Genomic DNA, 20,754 nt, shown 5'->3' on the forward strand with positions numbered 1-20,754 from the left:
AAAATGACCCTTGTGTGAGTAAAGTGACAAGTTTCAAATAGAAACGTGACAAACGAGCGATATTAAGTGTACATTACAATGTAAACGTACACTCAACGGTTCCAGTTAGGCATTCTCCAGAGATTGTTCACATGATGTTTTGGTTTCCAAAAACAAACTTAAACACAATTGATTGTTTATTTAAACAACTTACCACTTATAAAATGATCGGAGCAGACTTTGCTGTGTTTGGAAGGCTGTTAATCCTTGCGGTTGATTCTCGCAAGCCATAGATTTCTCCTTTGTATGCTGAGTTTCTTTGTTTGCTCGCCTTCGTGCTCCCGTACAGTGGGAATTCCATAAAAGCTCCGCTTGACTTCATCATCTGACCTATTACGACAGCCGTGAATACAACAGGTGTGCACCATTGCTAGCTTTAAATAGCCTGCTTGGGTTCTTTTGAAGACTTTGTACTCGCGCGTTACAATGTGTGCTCAGTCACCCGTACGGTAAGCTTGACCCGCAAGATGGCCGCCACTAGGGAATCCCCGACTCTGTGACGTCATGTGAAAACTATCTATAGGAAGAACTACTCCAGTGGAGAGAGTCTGGGGCATGATAAAGAAAATGAAAGGAAGTGGGAAAGAATATGGTTATCCTGTGTTGATTGATGGTCAAAATATAGCCATTAGTAGTATTGACAAAGCAGAGATAATGGCAAAGACATTAAGTAAGGTACACAGCACTGAAAATCTTAGCCATCAGGAAAAGAGAGCAAGGGCAGAAACAGTTAAAAATTATCAGCAGGACTGTGAAGAGGTGATAGGTGAGGAGTTGAATGAACTACTCACAATAACTGAACTTAGTAATGCACTAAGAAAGTTAGGTAAGTCTTCTCCAGGGGAGGATGGGATTTGTTATTCTATGTTAGAGAACCTAACTGATAAAGGAAAGGAAGTTCTATTGGGTCTTTATAATAGGGTCTGGACAGAGGGAATAATACCAAAAGTATGGAAAGAATCTATAATTATCCCTATTAAAAAGCCTGGGAAAGACCCAAAGATCCCTAGCAACTACAGACCAATAGCACTAACATCTCAGATGGGGAAAACAATGGAAAGAATAATAAATGACAGGCTAATATATACAGTTGAGGCTAAAGGACTGATAGAAAATTATCAGAGTGGTTTTAGAAGAGGCAGAGGCATCATGGATCCTTTAGTATAGAGGATACCATAAGAAGAGCCCATGTGAATAAGGAATCAGTTGTGGCTGTCTTTTTTGATATTGAGAAGGCGTATGACATTATGTGGAAGGAGGGCCTTTTGATTAAGTTAAATCATATGGGAGTCAAAGGGAAGAGTTTTTACATGGGTTAAGGAATTCTTATCAGATAGAACAATAATGGTGAGGATTAACGGAGTGACAAGTGAACGGTATCAGGTAGAAAATGGTATCCCACAAGGGAGCATTATCAGTCCTTTATTGTTCTCCATTATGATAAATGACATTTTTAAGGAAGTAGAGAATTTTGTGGATGTAGCATTGTTTGCAGATGATGGTGCTGTATGGAAAAGAGGGAGAAATATTGAATTTGTGGTGAGTAAGATACAGCAAGTAGTTGATGTAGTGAATAAATGGTCCAATAGATGGGGTTTTAGGATCTCTATTGACAAAACTAAAATAATGGTTTTCTCAAGAAAGAAAATGGCTAAGGATATAAAAGTGAATCTCTCTGCTAATGAATTGGAAAGGGTTGACTCCTTTAAATACCTGGGCTGATGGTTTGACCAAAGATTAACGTGGGCAGTGCATATGCAAAAAATGATTGATAAATGCAAGAAAGTAATAAATGTAATGAGATGTCTATGCGGAGTGGAGTGGGGAGCAAGCAGACATGCTTTAAGAACAATTTATACAGGTTTGATTAGGTCTGTGCTTGACTATGGAAGTATAATATATGGGTCTGCAGCCAAAACACTGCGGAATAAGTTGGATGTGATCCAAAATCAAGCAATAAGGTTATGCTGTGGTGCTGTTAAAACTACTCCAGTGCCAGCTATCCAGGTGGAGATGGGAGAAATGCCTCTTCATCTTAGGCTACATCCACACGACAACGGCAACGAGATGTTATTTAAAAATATATCGCGTCCAAATGGGCAACGATCAGTAAAATATCAGGTCCATATGGCAACGCAACGCTTGCTGAAAACGATGCAATACACATGCCACACCTCTAAGGGCACTGTAAGACGGTCCCTTCGGAGACACCAGAACAATAGAAGAAGTAAGGACGCATGCGCATAAACTATTATGCGCGAGACTTCATATTAGCCACAAAGTCAGGAAAATCTGTTCGGAAAATTACATTATAATGACCAAATACAATGAAAAGTATTTTTCCAGTCTCACCTGTGAAAGGTAATCCCATGTGATCTCGTTTGGACGGCAAACCTGTTGGTACAGTTAAACGCAGCTAATCTTTATGCTCCGCTTTGACCTATCCAATATGGCGGCGAGGATGACGTATGATTCTACGCGGAAGGCGGCGTCTTTAATGGTCCGGAATAAATTGAATGCTACACGTTGATGGATTAATTTGTTGTTTCTCACCTGTGAAAGGTAATCCCATGTGATCTCGTTTGGACGGTAAATCTGTTGGTACAGTTAAATGCAGCACATGAATCTTTATTCTCCGCTTTGACCTATCCAATATGGCGGCAAGGATGACGTATGATTCTACGCGGAAGGCGGCGTCTTTAATGGTCCGGAATAAATTGAATGCTACACGTTGATGGATTAATTTGCTCTTCTACGCCCTTTTTGAGGAATGTATTGTAGGACTTAAACCAACATCTGAAGAGGTGAAATCGCTCCTTTTTTTCCCTATTTTTGCTGGCGGGATTGACTCTGCCCTAAGGGCAGAGTCTCTCTCTCTCTCTCTCTCTCTCTCTCTCTCTCTCTCTCTCTCTCACTTTGCACCATTACACAATAAATATTCACAGTGAAAATATTTTGTAAGCGCGTTTCATGAACCAAGTTATAGGATTTGTTGACAACTCGCATCGAGTTCGTTACACTTCTACCCGTCGTGAAGCACTCACAGTCATGTGGTTGTGACGTCATCGTAAACAAATCCGTTCTACTCATCCAGACGACTTCACAACGGCAATGTTGCCAGATCTTTCCACTCTGGAACCCGTTCTCAAAAAGATTGCGTTTTGGGCACCCAAAACGCCGGTGCCGTGTGGACGCCAGGCCTAAACGATAAGCAATTGTATCGGAGTCACCTGAATCCGTTGCCATGTGGACAGGGCCTTAGAAGAGAACAGTTAGCCATTGTGTATTGGGCAAATTTAAAGGGTCATAATGAAAATCATATGAGTCAACCAGTCCTGAGGCAATGTCAAGAGTGTGGAAATGCCCAGGTCAGAAGTTTTGGTTGGGTGATTAATGATAAAGTTAATGAGATAGGGTTTAGTGAATTAAAGATAAGTCCTATTGTGCCTATTCCAGCTGTCCCACCATGGGTCTTTAAAGAGATATCCATTGACCTGGGGTTATTAGAGGAGATGCAAGAGAGTAACATGGACAAATTAGAGCTAGCTTATGGAGACGTATAGAGAGGACGTAATTCTATATACAGATGCCTCTAAAATGGCTGGTAAAAGAGTTGGGGTTGCTTTTGTTATCCCAAAGTTAAAAGTCAAAGTAGGAAAAAGAATCAATGATGATCTAGCGGTTTATACAGCGGAGTTGGTTGCTGTGTGGCTAGCCCTGCTATGGGTGGAAGTTAACAGGCCAAGAAAGGCAGTAATTGCTTCAGACTCCAGCTCAGCTTTGATTAGCATTAGAACGTCCCAGTCAAAATCAAGGCAGGACATTTTGTATGAAATATTACAAGTTGCAAATAATCTGTTAAAGACAGGAGTTAAGATAACTCTTGTATGGGTACCAGCTCATATAGGAGTTGTAGGGAATGGGATGGCAGATAAGTGCGCTAAACAAGCAGCTGGAAATCCCAGCATAGATATTGAAGTCGCTTACAGCAAGGCAGAAATTAAAAGTATGATTAAAAACATAGTTAAGGGAAAATGGCAAACATTATGGGACAATGGCCAGACTGGGAGACAGTTTTATAATATCCAGAACCAAGTGGGAAAGAGTAGAAACACCAACAGAAGTAAGGAAGAGGAGGATGCTTTTTCGAGAATGAGGTTTGGACACACAAGATTAAATAGTTCTTTGGTGATGATAAAAAAGCATGCAGATGGAAAATGTGATTTCTGTGGCAGCCCAGAGTCTACAGAGCATGTTATTTTGCAATGTCCTAAATATCAGGAAGGACAAAGATTAATTTTACAGTTGCAAGGGAAACAATTAGTGTTAAACTTGGAGGACATTCTGCAAAGAAGTACAGGTGAAATCTGCTTCAAATATGTATTTAGTTTCTTAAGGAACACAGGTCTAATTAAAAGAATTTAGGTTTTTTTTAAACTCAAGTATTATACCCCAGTCCAGCTGGTGGCGGTAATGCACCATTGAAGCTAGTTGCCAACCGCCATAAAACCGAAAGAAGAAGAAGAGCAGTATTAGAGGTTAAAGCGGAATTGAACAGCGTTTTTTTTTTTTTTTAAGATATTTTTTGGGCTTTTTTCACTTTTATTGGATAGGACAGGGTAGAGACAGGAAATGAGCGGGAGAGAGACGGGCCGGAATCGAACCCGGGTCCCCGGATTTATGGCGTGAGCGTTGTTACTGGAGAGGTGGAAATGATCTACATGGCAACCAGATCAGTTCTACGCGGTGCACTTCACTCTCCCTGGAAACGCGGTTTGCTTTGTGTCCGAGTCAGACGCTTCCAGCCTGATCATGAACACGCCGGTTACCGTGGCTTGTGTACAGCTGTGTCCAAACCCAGTGCGAACAGGTATTTAAGTAAAGAGAACCCACTGGAGCATGTTCGGGCAGATATGTTGTGAAAGTTTAAACTGGGCGTTTTGTTGTCACTTAGTGACAGCGCTTTGGGCTTTTCGAAAGCTGGTGAAAGCTTTAAACCCGGAGCTGAGCTTGATTGTTTATCTTCCGGTCACACAGTGACCCGATCGAGAATATTATGTGCTCATTACACAGCGAGCTTGGAGCTGTGTAATGAGCACATAATAACAGCACAGCTGTTTGTTTGGTGTTTGTTTTTCTTGACGTGGAAGCAGGGAAGGATGTTGCTTTAGTGATCCAGCGACTGAAGGTTCCTGTTGGCGACTGAAGGTCACTGTTAGCGACTGAAGGGTGAGGGACCCGGCGACTGAAGGTTCCTGTTGGCGACTGAAGGTTCCTGTTGGCGACTGAAGGTTCCTGTTGGCGACTGAAGGTTCCTGTTGGCGACTGAAGGTTCCTGTTGGCGACTGAAGGTTCCTGTTGGCGACTGAAGGGTGAGGGACCTGGTGACTGAAGGTTCCTATTAGCTACTGAAGGGTGAGGGACCCAGTATCAGAAGGTCACTGTTAGCTACTGAAGGGTGAGGAACCCGGTGACTGAAGGTTCCTGTTAGCGACAGAAGGGTGAGGGACCCGGCGACTGAAGGTTCCTGTTGGCGACTGAAGGTTCCTGTTGGCGACTGAAGGTTCCTGTTGGCGACTGAAGGTTCCTGTTGGCGACTGAAGGTTCCTGTTGGCGACTGAAGGTTCCTGTTAGCGACAGAAGGTCACTGTTAGCGACTGAAGGGTGAGGGACCCAGTATCTGAAGGTCACTGTTAGCTACTGAAGGGTGAGGGACCCGGCGACTGAAGGTTCCTGTTGGCGACTGAAGGTTCCTGTTGGCGACTGAAGGGTGAGGGACCTGGCGACTGAAGGTTCCTGTTAGCGACAGAAGGTTCCTGTTAGCTACTGAAGGGTGAGGGACCTGGCGACTGAAGGTTCCTGTTGGCGACTGAAGGTTCCTGTTGGCGACTGAAGGGTGAGGGACCTGGTGACTGAAGGTTCCTGTTAGCTACTGAAGGTCACTGTTAGCTACTGAAGTGTGAGGGACCCAGCGACTGAAGGTTCCTGTTAGCTACTGAAGGGTGAGGGACCCGGCGACTGAAGGTCACTGTTAGCTACTGAAGGGTGAGGGACCCGGCGACTGAAGGTTCCTGTTAGCGACTGAAGGGTGAGGGACCTGGCGACTGAAGGTCACTGTTAGCTACTGAAGGGTGAGGGACCCGGCGACTTAAGGTTCCTGTTGGCGACTGAAGGGTGAGGGACCCGGCGACTGAAGGTCACTGTTAGCTACTGAAGGGTGAGGGACCCGGCGACTGAAGGTTCCTGTTGGCGACTGAAGGGTGAGGGACCCGGCGACTGAAGGTCACTGTTAGCTACTGAAGGGTGAGGTTCCTGTTGGCGACTGAAGGTTCCTGTTGGCGACTGAAGGGTGAGGGACCTGGTGACTGAAGGTTCCTGTTAGCTACTGAAGGGTGAGGGACCCAGTATCAGAAGGTCACTGTTAGCTACTGAAGGGTGAGGAACCTGGCGACTGAAGGTTCCTGTTGGCGACTGAAGGTTCCTGTTGGCGACTGAAGGTTCCTGTTGGCGACTGAAGGGTGAGGGACCCGGCGACTGAAGGTTCCTGTTGGCGACTGAAGGGTGAGGGACCCGGCGACTGAAGGTTCCTGTTAGCGACAGAAGGTTCCTGTTAGCGACAGAAGGGGGAGGGACCCAGCGACTGAAGGTTCCTGTTGGCGACTGAAGGTTCCTGTTGGCGACTGAAGGGTGAGGGACCTGGTGACTGAAGGTTCCTGTTAGCTACTGAAGGTCACTGTTAGCTACTGAAGTGTGAGGGACCCAGCGACTGAAGGTTCCTGTTCGCGACTGAAGGTCACTGTTAGCTACTGAAGGGTGAGGGACCCGGCGACTGAAGGTTCCTGTTAGCGACTGAAGGGTGAGGGACCCGGCAACTGAAGGTTCCTGTTAGCGACTGAAGGTCACTGTTAGCAACTGAAGGGTGAGGGACCCAGTATCTGAAGGTCACTGTTAGCTACTGAAGGGTGAGGGACCTGGCGACTGAAGGTTCCTGTTGGCGACTGAAGGTTCCTGTTGGCGACTGAAGGTTGAGGGACCCAGTATCTGAAGGTTCCTGTTAGCTACTGAAAGGTGAGGGACCCGGTGACTGAATGTTACTGTTTAGGGTTGTAAAATTCCTGGGAATTTTCCGAGTGGAAAATTTCCTTGTAAATTTTGGGGATTAATGGGAATTTTGGGGAACTTTCTGGAATTTTCAAAACCAATTTTTCTTAAAAATTGATACAAAAAAAATAAGGTTCTTTTAATCAGATTAGGATATTTCTCTGGGTCTCTGTTCTGTTCAGAAGAATATACACTAAAATGCACGATCGAGTGAATATCATTGATTTATTTACTTACTTATCTCTTTAGGTCTTCTAGCATGATGCCTCTTGGTGAAGGGCCCTTGAAGGGCATATCAACTCAACACCTCAGCAAGGGCATCACGTTCTATGTAAATGAGAGCCCAGTGAAGCCTGTGGTCAGTGGCCAGACCAAGCCGCTGCTTTTGATGCTGCCGTGGCTCGGCTCGAGACCTCAGGCTCAGCTCAAGTACTGCGAGATCTACCTTAGAACAGGCTTCGACGTGCTGATGGTGGAAAGCAACACGGGTCATTTCCTGTGGCCTCGCTGGGGCCTGGAGTACAGCGCACAAGTGCTGCGGCTATTAGAGAGCGAACGTTTCTCACAGCGCCCCATAGTGGTTCATGCCTTCTCTATCGGAGGATATACATTCGCTCAGCTCCTCATGAACATCACCAGAGACACCCGGCGCTACCGTGGCCTGATCGATAGAGTCAGGGGGCAGATCTACGACAGCCTGGTTATTGGCTCGCTGGAGCGCATGGCTATAGGTTTGTAAAGCAACAGAATGATTGTTTATAGCAGTTACTAATGAATTTTATGTCAATTTTGTAAATGATTTGGCTGATGGAGAAACCTTGGCACATAGATAATGAGATGTTTTCTGGGATTATAAAACTGCCGAAAGTCCTATTTGGCTCTTTCTGTGGTAAGGGGTTACTGCTTTGACATGCTGCTCAAAATTTCAAACTGCAAGGAGAGCTTTAAATAAACCATTTATCTATTCCTGATTTGGTTTGGTTAATTTTTTTTTTTGCGCTTTTGTCGCACTTCAGGTGTGAGTAAGAACTTGGTCCCTTACTTTGAGTCCCTGGTGAAGCACACCAGCCTCCTTTACTTCCGTGTGTTCAAACGGCAGACGGTGGACTACTTCAATGCGTCCGTTGACGTGTTCATGAACACACCTGTGACCTGTCCTGCGCTTTACTACTTCTGTGGTAATGATGTCTTGAGTGACCCAGAGGCCCTACAGAATTTGCTGGAGCACTGGAGGAAGCGGGGCATTTCTGTGACTAGTAAGAAGTGGGAGGAGTCTGAGCACGCCGGGCATCTGCGCATCCATCCTCAGGAGTACCGAGCTGTCCTTGAGCATTTCCTCTGTTCTCTCAACATGGCACCTCTAAAAGCTAAAATGTGAACTTTTTGAAAGAGAAACACAAGTTATCATGAGAACACACAATATGGCACTGGCTACTGTTTTCATTTAATCACATCACTTTAGTGGGAATGCCTTTTGCACTATTTCACATTTGTCCAAAACAATTAGTTCAATGTAAAGAAACGTTTTATTACCGTGCCTGCGACAGAGTAAGCGGGGCGAGGTATTGTAATCAGTGCGGTTTGTTTGTGTGTCTGTCTGTTAACAATCTAGAGTCTAGTCGGTTGCACTGATTGACTTCAAATTTTCAGGGTCGGTGGACAACGGGCTGTAGATTAACTGATCAAATTTTCAGGGTAATCGGGTCAAGGTGAAGTTCAAGGCCACCAGAAAGTCAACCTTTCAGTCAAAATTACATCTTCATGGATTAAAGCAAAAAAACAAAAAATCATCTGACTGAAAAAAAAAAAAGCTCCATGTCATTGGCCCCTACCACGTCAGCGATGCGTCAAATTTTAAACACCGTGTTGTCCATTATCCCCTCGGCCCCTACTTATAGTACATTTTATATAATTTTAACAATGACTAAAGCTAAGGCCAGACTTTACCATTGTCATTACTGGCTATAAATGATGAAACATCAAGTTTTCAGCGCAAAGTGCAAATTTATTTCAACAATACTTTAGTAATGCACAACAGTGGTTAAGAGAAAAGTGCAGTCGAACTTGAACCATGCTTTCAAAAGAGTGGAACAGAAAGAAAAATAAGAAAATCTGTTGACATAAAACCAGGAAACAAGAAAAGTAAAGTGAAAGTTCACTTTTTCTGCTTCTTCGCAGTGAAGCCAAAGGCATCTAGTTTTTTGCCATTGCTTCCATAGACTTTTTTTTTATGGCAAACTACACAAAAGCGCACACCTGCCATTTTCATCTTTTTGCACCATGAACTAAATGGCTTGCCATTATTGCCCATTTTATTTAGCCAAGCCCATCTCCACTTATTCTTTACCGTTTTGTTGATGTCTGACACATCTGTGCCTTCATTTAATAGAAGCGCGTCCATGCTGGCAAAACCGAAAGTAATTTGACGCGCTCTATGGAAATCGAAGGGCCTGTGTCAGGTGGCCTTATACGCAGTACGCGAGTTGAGGGGGGATGTGGGGGGAGGCATCCCCCTTCTGAAATAAAAATCTCAAATCATCCCCTTTATAAAACGGCCATCCTCCCATCACATCCCTTGGGCCATTTTACCGATTAATGTGGAACTTTAGCCTACTATTATTTTAACAAATATTACTACTATTTCAACATTAGAGGCTTTGCGCAGTGATAGCCTACATGTAGCCGGATAAAAAAGACGCATATTTATTTATTCAGTTGCACCTCTCATTCACACCTATACGGAGGTTTCAGTCACTGAAAACAGCTACTTTCGCAAACTCTGGGCAGAGTGGAGATTTCTGAAAACTCCATCTTCAGACACGCGTGTAAATCGGGAAAACGAAGCAACAGTGGGCGAGAGGGCGCGCGCGAATATAATGAGTCATAGGTGTGAATCTTTCACCGAATGCCAATTGTCCCGGTTCTTCATGAAATCGCACGCACAAATTCATCAGGTTAACTTTCAAATAACTGTTCTTGTGCACTTGTGACACCGGAGCCACTTTCCTGAATTTTGAGCTTCGGAGTATTCGCTTCTTTATCTATTTAATCAATGAATTTATTTGTCACATACATTAAATTACTAATGTAAACCATTAGTAGCCTATTTAAGCAATAGCTGTTTTCTCCACTGTTTTCTGACCTTTTGTGTTTAGTGAATGAGACACTTCATTACACTCCACTGACCGACTTCCAATTCTGGACATTTTTGAAAATGTAAAATAAAGGCCTCCAAGATGTTTCTTTGGGATTTAATTCGCATTGGTCCTTCACTATTAATTTTTGAGACTGACGAGGCACTAAATACTGTGGAATTATTTTCTCCTTACTATGAAGTTCGGCATCTTAAACAAGTGTCGGGAAATCTTGCAGCCCGACTCTGCAGCCTCCAATGTTTAAGCGAACTGCTGAAACCATAATGTTTAAAGATTAAATCATAGGCTAATCAAACCAAAGAAAAACACAGCCTTTCCAGAATGTTGTCTGCCGAAGCCTACAAAAGGCTTAATAGCAAAGGTCTTGCTGCGGCTTCAACTTTTTCACCTGATCACCTTTCAATAGGCAAATATCATTATTACTACTACAAAAGGCCTAGTATTAGTAGTAGACAAGTAACCTAGTTGCCTAGTAGTAGGACAGCCAAATAGTTTCATCAGTGGCCTACGCCGAGCCTCCCCGGGACTAGACAGTAGCGGAGGCTGTATGTATGTATGTATGTATGTATTTATTTATTTATTTATGCCTGCCTATCTAGCGCAACAACTTATTCCTTTACATATACTCAAACATAGCACAAGAAAGGGTTCAACAACAGGCAATCACAGCAGCTTGGTGAAGTGTCGGTGTCAGACCTATGGGCCTACCCCCCCCCTTTTTTTTCTTTCTCGGATCTGCATCAATCTCATTATTGATCTTTAGTGCTCCCAGTTGACAGAAATCCGTCGTAGCGATGGAAAACTTTAATCCATGTCATCTTCCATTATAAATCAAAAACGGTTGCCGAAAGACAGATGTTTACTGTTATGAGCATCTTTGGAACTCCAATATTCGCTTTCATTTGGCACCATGATCTGTGACCTTGAAAGGTCAAACTCAAGGTCATGGGCTTTCAAAGGGCTATAACTTTAAAATGGTTAGTGATCGTCAGATGTTTACCATTATCAACATATAAGAAGGCCCATATGGGGTTTCAGTTGCTGCCATGACCTTTGACCTTGAATGACTTTTTGAAATGTCAAACTCAAGGTCATGGATTTTCATAGGGCTATAACCTGACAGCTGATTGAGAAATATTACCATTCTCAACATCTCATTCTCATTATCTCTAGCCGCTTTATCCTGTTCTACAGGGCTGCAGGCAAGCTGGAGCCTATCCCAGCTGACTACGGGCGAAAGGCGGGGTACACCCTGGACAAGTCGCCAGGTCATCACAGGGCTGACACATAGACACAGACAACCATTCACACTCACATTCACACCTACGGTCAATTTAGAGTCACCAGTTAACCTAACCTGCATGTCTTTGGACTGTGGGGGAAACCGGAGCACCCGGAAGAAACCCACGCGGACACGGGGAGAACATGCAAACTCCACACAGAAAGCCCCTCGCCGGCCACGGGGCTCGAACCCAGACCTTCTTGCTGTGAGGCGACAGCGCTAACCACTACACCACCGTGCCGCTGCCATTCTCAACATATAGGTATAAAATAAGAGCTGCTCGGCGGGATTTGTTTTGCCTGGCAACACTTGTTGATGATTTTAATTTTCTACAACACTGTGTTCCTGACTTCATGTTTTGTTCTCTGAAATGTTTAAGCAGCACTAAAATTTGAAGGTGTATTCCTGTATAATAATTTATACTACACTAAACATGACCCATATTTTATTAATAAATGTTTTTATTTGAGAGTTTTGCCTTTTAACATGTTAATAGTATTCTAGTACTATTTTCCTTGCACTGTCCCAGCTCGATTTAGCTTGATATAGTACTATAAGCTACTGCTACCCCAACCCTGGACTCTTTATATTAACAAGAGGATCTCAAAGGGCTCCAACATTTTAGATTTTGTTGACGTGGTGAAATCACAGCCCACCACCATGAAAGATTTTTCTTATTTATTTTTATTCTTGGCCTGTTTGAGTGAAAATGAGTAGTAGTCTATATTATAGTGTATTCAGGTCATGTCAGAATTATTGGTAATTATGAGATTTTAACTTGTACAAACTATTCATGTCTTCAAACCTGTTTGTTACTTTTTAGACTCCTTTAGTGACTTTTTTTATTTAAAAAAAAAAAAAGAGCCCTGTGAAAAAACAAGTACCTTTTTGTGTAGATGATGCCTGTGGGTAGCATGGTGTTGCAGTAATTAGCACTGCTCCCTCACAGTAAGAAGGTTATGGGTTCGAGCCCAGTGGCTGACGGGGGTCCTTTCTGTGTGGAGTTTGCATGTTCTACCTGTGTCCGTGTGAGTTTCGTCCAGGTGCTCTGGTTCCCCCACAGTCCAAAGACATGCAGTTAGGTTAACTGGGTATACTAAACTGCCCATAGTGGTGTGTTTGTGCGCACGTGCACAGAAAGGAACTGGCCACCCTACTGCTCCAATTCTGGCCAAGTCAACTAAACATTGTTCACCTCAAGCCTGGATCGGGTTCGGCAGTGACAATGATGACAACAATCCTGCACTCGATACACAACACAGCTGCTGGTTATACCACGAGAGACCAGGTTCAGTCAACTCACAAGCAGTGTGTAAGGCCTTGGACTTGCATAATGTCCTCAACACCCAAGCACCGCCCACCAATGTTCCCAATGACCAATCACAGATCACTGTTGCTGTAGGTCATCACAGCCTTGCTGATGTTCAGTGGATGTGATATTGATTTAATACAACAGTTTTATAAATAAAATTAATATTGAGTAAATGACATTTGACATGGGGTGACACGGTGGTGTAGTGGTTCGTGCTGTTGCCTCACAGCAAGAAGGCTCTGGGTTCGAGCCCAGCGGTTGAAGAGGGCCTTTCTGTGCGGAGTTTGCATGTTCTCCCCGTGTCCGCGTGGGTTTCCTCCGGGTGCTCCGGTTTCCCCAACAGTCCAAAGACATGCAGGTTAGGTTAACTGGTGACTCTAAATTGACCGTAGGTGTGAATGGTTGTCTGTGTCTATGTGTCAGCCCTGTGATGACCTGGCGACTTGTCCAGGGTGTACCCCGCCTTTCGCCCGTAGTCAGCGACCCTGTCGAACAGGATACGCGGCTACAGATCATGGATGGATGGATGGACATTTGACACTTTTTTCTATCTCTCTCATCCATCTCTCTCTCTCCATCCCCATCTGTCTATCTATTCTCTCTCTCACTAATACATAATATAATATAAACTCTAATCATTTATGTCATTAAGGCCAAATAAATAAAACCTATGAAGAAAGTTAATCGCGGATGAATGGTTGCCGTGCTCCGGCTCAGTATGTGGCGCTACCGTTCTCACGTTCCTCCGCCTGACTTTTAAAACAGGAAGAAAACCCTCATAACTTCCGTTTTGACACAAACATGCCCTCTCCTCTTTTTTCCTACCCGTACTGGAACAAATCCCACCTCCTGCACTACGATTGGCTACTACCTTCTAAAGCAGATCGCCGATTGGATGGTTTTTCTATCCATGCTGTAAATCTGTCACTAATATTCCTAACTAGTCAATCACCGTGAGGGGGTGGGGCTTATATTACTATGGGTGGGGAAAAAAACTTCCAAGATGTCCGCCTCGTAGAAAACGTGTGTTGTTACGGTAATGTCTGTTAACGGATAATAATAATAATAATTTATTATTATTCTAGAGATTGTAAAGCCTTAGAAAGACTTTCCAGCAAATCGTGGTAGTTTAGAGAGGTGTCTGATTATCTTGGTGATCGTTTACTCTCTCTCTGAGTAAAGTGATTAAATGAGAATATCAGGAGTACAGACAGAATGGCAGGACTGACTTTATTTGTGAAGAATTTACCCACATCAGCGTCGAGTGAGCACCTGGAGGAAATCTTCTCTGAAGTGGGCCCTGTGAAGCGCTGCTTCGTGGTCAGAAATAAAGGTAAAGAGCAGAACATACAGCAGAAGAGTGCTTTAAAACTTCCCACTGCAAAAAGTAAAATCTAACCAAGATTAAATATCTTAAATCAAGACAAAATATGCTTGTTATTTGTCTGCCAAGATAATTCTCCTTTCCAGGCAGGTTTTCTGTAAGAGTATTTCACTTAACTTTTCCCTCAATTATCTTAATAAGGTATTATAACTTGTTATTGAGATTTTATTACTGGTTATGAGTAAGTTCTGTCTTAAAATGAGAATTAGCATAATTTCATTGGTGTTCTATTAACCATGACAAGTTTGTCAAAGTCAGAATTTCTTATTTCAAGCATCTTATCCTTTCTTTTAATCTCTTAACACAAAACAGATAACTAAATTAAATGAATTGTTGTATTGTCAATCTGGCAACAGAAATAGACTACAAAATGGATTGGTTTCACTGCAAAAACCCGGCTTACAAAAACAAGAAAAAAAAAGTAATAAAATTAGGAATATTTTACTTAAAATAAGCAAAATTATCTGCCAACAGAACAAGAAAATTTGACTTGGTAAGATTTTTAAAAACAAGTAAATATATCTAGCTTTAGAAACCCCACAGATGTCTTAAAACTAGTGTATTTATACTAAAAACAAGTAAAGTTGTACTACTCATTTTAACATGCTAGATACTTTGTCCCCCAACCAACAGTTTGACTATTTCATCTGGGCGTATTGGTGTGCTCTGTTTAAGTGTTTATACCAACTGAGACCGCCAAATAAATCAAAATCAAAACAAACCAATCCATTTTGTAGCCTATTTTTGTTGCCAGATTGACAATACAACAATTCATTTAATTTAGTTATCTGTTTTGTGTTAAGAGATTAAAAGAAAGGATAAGATGCTTGAAATAAGAAATTCTGACTTTGACAAACTTGTCATGGTTAATATAACACCGATGAAATTATGTTAATTCTCATTTTAAGGCAGAACTTACTCATAACCAGTAATAAAATCTCAATAACAAGTTATAATACCTTATTAAGATAATTGAGGGAAAAGTTAAGTGAAATACTCTTACACAAAACCTGCCTGGAAAGGAGAATTATCTTGGCAGACAAATAACAAGCATATTTTTTCTTGATTTAAGATATTTAATCTTGGTTAGATTTTACTTTTTGCAGTGTTGTTGTTTTGATTTTGATTTATTTGGTGGTTTCAGTTAGTATAAACACTTGCTTCTGGGCTGCCAACTCTCACGCAATGAGCGTGAAACACACGCATTTGACTGTCTTCACACGCTCACACGCCATACCTCCAATTTCTCACGCTAGAAAAAAATCTAGTTTATCTGCCTGATCTAGGCTACCCATTGCGTCGCGCCAACCACTCGCGCACGGGCGCAGATAGAGGGTGGGACGGGTGGGATTCGTCCCACCCAGATTTAAATTCACCTCGTTCGGTCCCCCCCCACTTATAGGGAGGAAAAAACGTCTATGCTGTCTTTCTTTGCATAAGGCAAACCTCACGGAAAAATCAAAAGACTAATTACCATTCGGTTTATTGAGGTGCACAGCAGTACATACATAGTTGCAACAACTCACATAAAACAAAACAAAGACTGATATTCGGTTGGTTGAGCTGCGCAGACTGCACAGGTTGCGAGCTCGAGCTTGATTGCTATGGTTACCCACAACAAGTTTGACAGGCATATCGGGGACAGCTCCTAGTTCAGGACCCCATCATGGCATGATGAAGGGTGCCAAACCGAAAAGGCAGAAAACGATTGCATCGTTTTTTCAAAAAACAACGACTGTAAGTAAACTATGCCTTACTTTATCATATCACCTTGCAATTTTTTGATAGTCTGTTCAAAGTAATGTCGTAGTGAAAGTAAAATCGTACGGAGTAGAGATGCCTTTCTGGTAGCCTCATTCTTTCGGTGGTAGCCTGTAGATACAGTGCTCAGAAGGCAGTTTTAATGTTTAATCTGGCGTTCCCTGCCATAATTTCAGTGAGCATCAGAGTATATTCCTCGCACAACACATGTTGGTGGTGGGGTTGGGGTTGGTTTGCTGGCAGCTTTGTCCCCCCCCAGTTCAAAAAACGTATCTGCGCCCCTGCACTCGCGATCGATCAATTACACCTTACGCATGGCTAAACAGGCAGAGAGGTGTTCCCTTCTGTACACACTCCCCTATGGTAGGTGGCGCATCTAATGATGCTGCACTCGCTGGAAGTTGGATAATTGCCTACCATCAATTTAGAGGAAGAGGAGAGAGAAGAAGGTATCCGAGTTGAAGACGGGTGTCTCAGACAGGTTTGTACATATGCACGCCAATGTGTGGTGTTACTGGCGTAATTATGAACTTGTATAAAGTTTCTTAATCGTTTTAGCCTATAAGTGTTGTGAGAATATTTAATGCCATATCGAGAGCTGTGTACTAGGCATGCTAACTCACACCTGATTGTCATCCCATTGATTGAAAACACCTGACTCTAATTTCACCTTCAAATTAACTGCTAATCCTAGAGGTTCACATACTTTTGCCACTCACAGATATGTAATATTGGATCATTTTCCTCAATAAATAAATGACCAAGTATAATATTTTTGTCTCATTTGTGTAACTGGGTTCTCTTGATCTACTTTTAGTGACTTGTGTGAAAATCTGATGATGTTTTAGGTCATATTTTTGCATAAATAGAGAACATTCTAAAGGGTTCATAAACTTTCAAGCACCACTCTAATATAATTGATAGTGCATATGAAAAAAGCTTTGGATGAAATGTCTCAACTATTGGATGAAATGGTCATTGGACGATGTGTCCTGATCCCACTGCATCCTTCCTGCGATTGGGCGGGGTTTCGGTGCCTTCACCAGACACGCCCCCAGCATCTCAGAGCAAGGAGTCCTGCTTATTTTTTCACAATTTTTGAAACCTAATTTTATATTATATAATTGGCCATCATTCAGTCAAATTTGTCCGGGTGGTTAGGTGGTTAATCACACATTTTCCTGTACTATGACAAACTCCGACACGGACAGTATTACTGTTTTACACAGACTTTAAAATGAGCACATAGAAGCACATAGCTGAGAATGAGAGCTTGTCTTTTGTCTTGTAACCTTGGTGTCCTTATTGACAGTGAACTTAACTTCAACAGTCATATGAAAGTGGTAAAAAAGTCTGTATTCTATCACCTAAAAAACATTTCTAAACTCAGGGGTCTCATGTCAAAGCATGGTCTAGAAAAACTTATTCATGCTTTCATCTCCAGTAGGGTTGATTACTGCAATAGCCTTTTCACAGGTCTTCCAAAAAAGACCATCAAAGAGCTTCAACTAATTCAAAATGCAGCAGCAAGGGTTCTTACAAGAACAAAAAAGGTAGTCCATATCACTCCAATCCTAAGGTCTCTTCACTGGCTCCCAGTGAGCTATAGAATTGACTTTAAGGCATTACTTCTTCTATTTAAAACATTAAATGGGATGGGACCCAGCTACCTACTGGATATGTTTCAATTATATGCACCAACTAGGTCTCTAAGATCACAGGAGAAAAACTTGCTAGTAATACCAGCTGTCAAAACGAAGTGTGGTGAAGCAGCCTTTAGTTGCTATGCTGCTAAGCTTTGGAACCAACTTCCAGATGATATCAAAAATGCTCCTACTGTTGTTAGTTTTAAATCCAGGCTCAAGACAAAGCTGTTTTCAGATGCTTTCACTTGATTAATTTTTACCTAAAGTGTAATTAATTTCCTTTAACATAATTTCTTTTAATTTTGATTTTAATGATTTTACTTAAATTCTTTATTTTAATTTCTTTTTAATTTTGGATTTTAATGATTTCACTTTTACTTTAATTCTTTGTTACTGTTCTTATGCTTTTATTTTTTGTGAAGCACATTGAATTGCCTGTGTGTATGAAATGCGCTATACAAATAAACTTGCCTTGCCTTGTATGTGAGCATGATTTAAATCTCAACATCTCGTATGTCTTCTTCTGTTCAGGCTCAGAGACATGCCGTGGTATCGGCTACGTCACTTACTCCATGGAAGAAGATGCCCAGCGAGCTCTCCGAGAAATAAAGGACTACGATGGGCAAAAAATCTCAGTGGTTCAGGCAAAGAAAAAACTGCACGAAAAGAAGAAGGGAAAGAAGAAAAAAGGTACGTGCCATGTTTAACTGAAATAAAGCTGATGTTACTGTATTTGCCTCCATTCTAACTCTTGGCCTTTTCTCGTCTTTGCACAGCTGAACCAACAACAGAGAGTCCTGAGGAACCATCAGAGGTGAAAAGCCAGAAGAAGCCACAAGGGATGAGGAAGAACAAGCTGAAGGCCAGGCTTATTATCCGAAATCTCAGTTTCAAAGTAAGTGACGATGATGAGATGAAATGCTGTGGCGTGTGATTGTGAGTGTAGTTACAATTCTGGCCCAGAAACATTCAGGTATGTGGCAGCGGGGGCGTGGTCAAACGTCGATCTGTGACCAGAGGGCGGAGTCAGGGAAGGTAAGTGGCAGAATCACTGCACCTGATGTTAATTAATGTTTGTGTGTCTTCCCCAGTGACCGCGCCCTATTTAAGGAGAGAGAGCGAGAGCAGAGGGAGCTCTCTCCCGAACCAGACGACTGTGTGTGTGCGTGGCTGGGAGAGTTAAAGTTTTACACTGAAAAGTGAAAATAAAGAGTTTTGTGAACTCAGTTCTGGCCTGCCGTCCTTCTGTGCTCCACCCACCCATACAAACTGTCACAGTGGTGCCGAAACCCGGGGCCGAGCACAGAAGGACGGCAGGCCAGAACCGAGTTCACAAAACTCTTTTTATTTTCACTTTTCAGTGTGAAACTTTAACTCTCCCAGCCACGCACACACACAGTCGTCTGGTTGGGGAGAGAGCTCCCTCTGCTCTCGCTCGCTCTCCTTAAATAGGGCGTGGTCACTGGGGAAGACCCACAAACATTAATTAACATCAGGTGCAGTGATTCTGCCACTTACCTTCCCTGACTCCGCCCTCCGGTCACAGACCGACACTTGACCACGCCCCCGCTGCCACAAGGTAAAATTAGGGCTGTCGAAGTTAACGCGATAATAACGCGTGAACACACATTCCTTTTAACGCCATGATTTTTTTTGCTGTGCGATTAATGCATGCACGTTCTGTGCCCCTCCCCTGTAGTTTGGGAACTCAGGAAGTGACGTAGCGTGAGCGAGCGATGTAGCGACTAGCTGGTCGGCGTAAGTCGTGATAAAGGGCACTTATGTACAGAGTCAACATATTGTTGCATTCTGACTGTTTACATAAAATGTGTGGGTTTTTTTTTTTATGCTTTTGATGGTCCAGAGGGGAGAAAAGACGACGTGTGTGTTAAAGCATATACGCAGAACCATGGCCTCACATTTTGTTTATAAATGCCTTGAGTCCTCAAGAATGGCATAGGAATAGTTTTAAACGTTAACAGCAAATCTAATATAGTAATTTTTACGATTAAAGTGATTCATATAGGTAGCGGTCTGAGTGAATGACCTTGACATCTGTAACGTCACAGCAGGAAGTCTATCGGTCTCATCGCCATTTCCGCTATACTAAAACACAGAGCTGACTGCAACTCCGATCCTCCATTTTGAGCTAATTTATCACCATGCCACATAGATGTGTTTTTGGCCGGTGCAGCAACAGGACAGAAGGTGGATTTACGTTGCATTCATGGCCCAAGACTGTTCAAACTGTAAAGATTTGGACTTGTTTTGCGAGAAGTTCACGGGCACATTGGGCGCTTACGAAGTGGTCTCTCCTCTGCTCTACACATTTTACTGAAGACTCGTACAAAACCTCTGATCTGTTGAGAAGCGTTGGCTATAAGCCCGTATAGAAAGAGGATGCAGTATCAACAAATAAAGGAAAAGAAAACTACAAGGAAAGGAAAGTAAGTTCAGTTGCACCAGTTCTCCTGGAGCATGAGCTGAGGGTTGTTGCTAAAACCCGGGATGGAACGGGAAATATTATCGCTCAGGCAGTGACCTCCCTGCTGTTGTTGCTAAAACCGGTGACGTCCTGTCCCATCCCAGGTTTTAGTAATTGCCTGAGCCGAGCAGTAATGGCGGAGTACTCGGTATAGAGAATGAGTGGAGCAGCCATCTGATTTCTCTGCTGGATATGCTTGCCTCACCAGCAATATCTCACCCTTACGTGGAAGAAGCGAATGAATGGAGAACTGAACGAACAACTGAAAGTCAGATTGTTTCAAAATAATCGGCCGCAAGGTCGGCCTTCAAGAAGCGAGAACACAGGGGTAAGATACGACTCTCATTTGGATACAAAACTACAAAAATGACACATTGTTTACCTGCATTTAGATTAATCCATGTAATTTGTATTGTGTGTTTAAATTCCCGGTGTAAGATTATTTAATTTGCTTCAGAATGTGATGGTCTCAGTTCATCTGATTATTTAATCAGCCTTTTACGTTTTATCAGTGAAAATGCATGCATGTACATGTATGTTGCATAAGTTATAACACCTATCCTGTTTTAATGAGAGTCAACCCACAATC

General features: G+C 42.7%; 2 protein-coding genes across 6 annotated transcripts in view; both read left to right on the forward strand.

Annotated features, from left to right (window-relative positions):
• The first annotated feature begins 4,556 nt into the window (after nucleotides 1-4,556).
• On the forward strand, nucleotides 4,557-10,381 carry LOC132887870 (transmembrane protein 53-A-like). Of its 5 annotated transcripts, none has more exons than XM_060923618.1 (4): nucleotides 4,817-5,622; nucleotides 5,746-7,107; nucleotides 7,390-7,871; nucleotides 8,157-10,381. In XM_060923618.1, exons 3-4 carry the CDS (start codon nucleotides 7,400-7,402, stop codon nucleotides 8,516-8,518), a joined length of 834 nt encoding a protein of 277 aa, XP_060779601.1. In that variant the 5' UTR covers nucleotides 4,817-5,622; nucleotides 5,746-7,107; nucleotides 7,390-7,399; the 3' UTR covers nucleotides 8,519-10,381. The 5 variants fall into 5 exon arrangements, with proteins under 5 accessions (XP_060779600.1, XP_060779601.1, XP_060779602.1 ...); XM_060923619.1 differs by having other exon boundaries at nucleotides 4,817-5,247; nucleotides 5,291-7,107; XM_060923620.1 differs by having other exon boundaries at nucleotides 4,852-4,909; nucleotides 5,193-7,107.
• A 3,501-nt stretch (nucleotides 10,382-13,882) lies between these two features.
• The window catches only part of rbm28 (RNA binding motif protein 28), a 74,782-nt gene continuing 67,910 nt past the window's right edge, over nucleotides 13,883-20,754 (forward strand). Inside the window, exons 1-3 of the mRNA XM_060923622.1 lie at nucleotides 13,883-14,222; nucleotides 18,212-18,370; nucleotides 18,457-18,575. Of these exons, the coding sequence (XP_060779605.1) occupies nucleotides 14,105-14,222; nucleotides 18,212-18,370; nucleotides 18,457-18,575 (396 nt within the window). The 5' untranslated portion in view covers nucleotides 13,883-14,104. The remainder of the gene's footprint in view (nucleotides 14,223-18,211; nucleotides 18,371-18,456; nucleotides 18,576-20,754) is intronic.

This window comes from Neoarius graeffei, chromosome 6 (assembly GCF_027579695.1).
Source record: "Neoarius graeffei isolate fNeoGra1 chromosome 6, fNeoGra1.pri, whole genome shotgun sequence".
Classification (NCBI taxonomy): Eukaryota; Metazoa; Chordata; class Actinopteri; order Siluriformes; family Ariidae; genus Neoarius; species Neoarius graeffei.

What these genes read in the sequence shown, in the direction of transcription:
- LOC132887870 (XM_060923617.1), top strand. Translation starts at nt 4,752, where the DNA reads ATGATCTACATGGCAACCAGATCAGTTCTACGCGGTGCACTTCACTCT. An exon ending in TCCAAACCCAGTGCGAACAG is followed by an intron (nt 4,910 to 7,389) that starts GTATTTAAGTAA and finishes TTATCTCTTTAG; the next exon opens with GTCTTCTAGCATGATGCCTC. An exon ending in GCTGGAGCGCATGGCTATAG is followed by an intron (nt 7,872 to 8,156) that starts GTTTGTAAAGCA and finishes GTCGCACTTCAG; the next exon opens with GTGTGAGTAAGAACTTGGTC.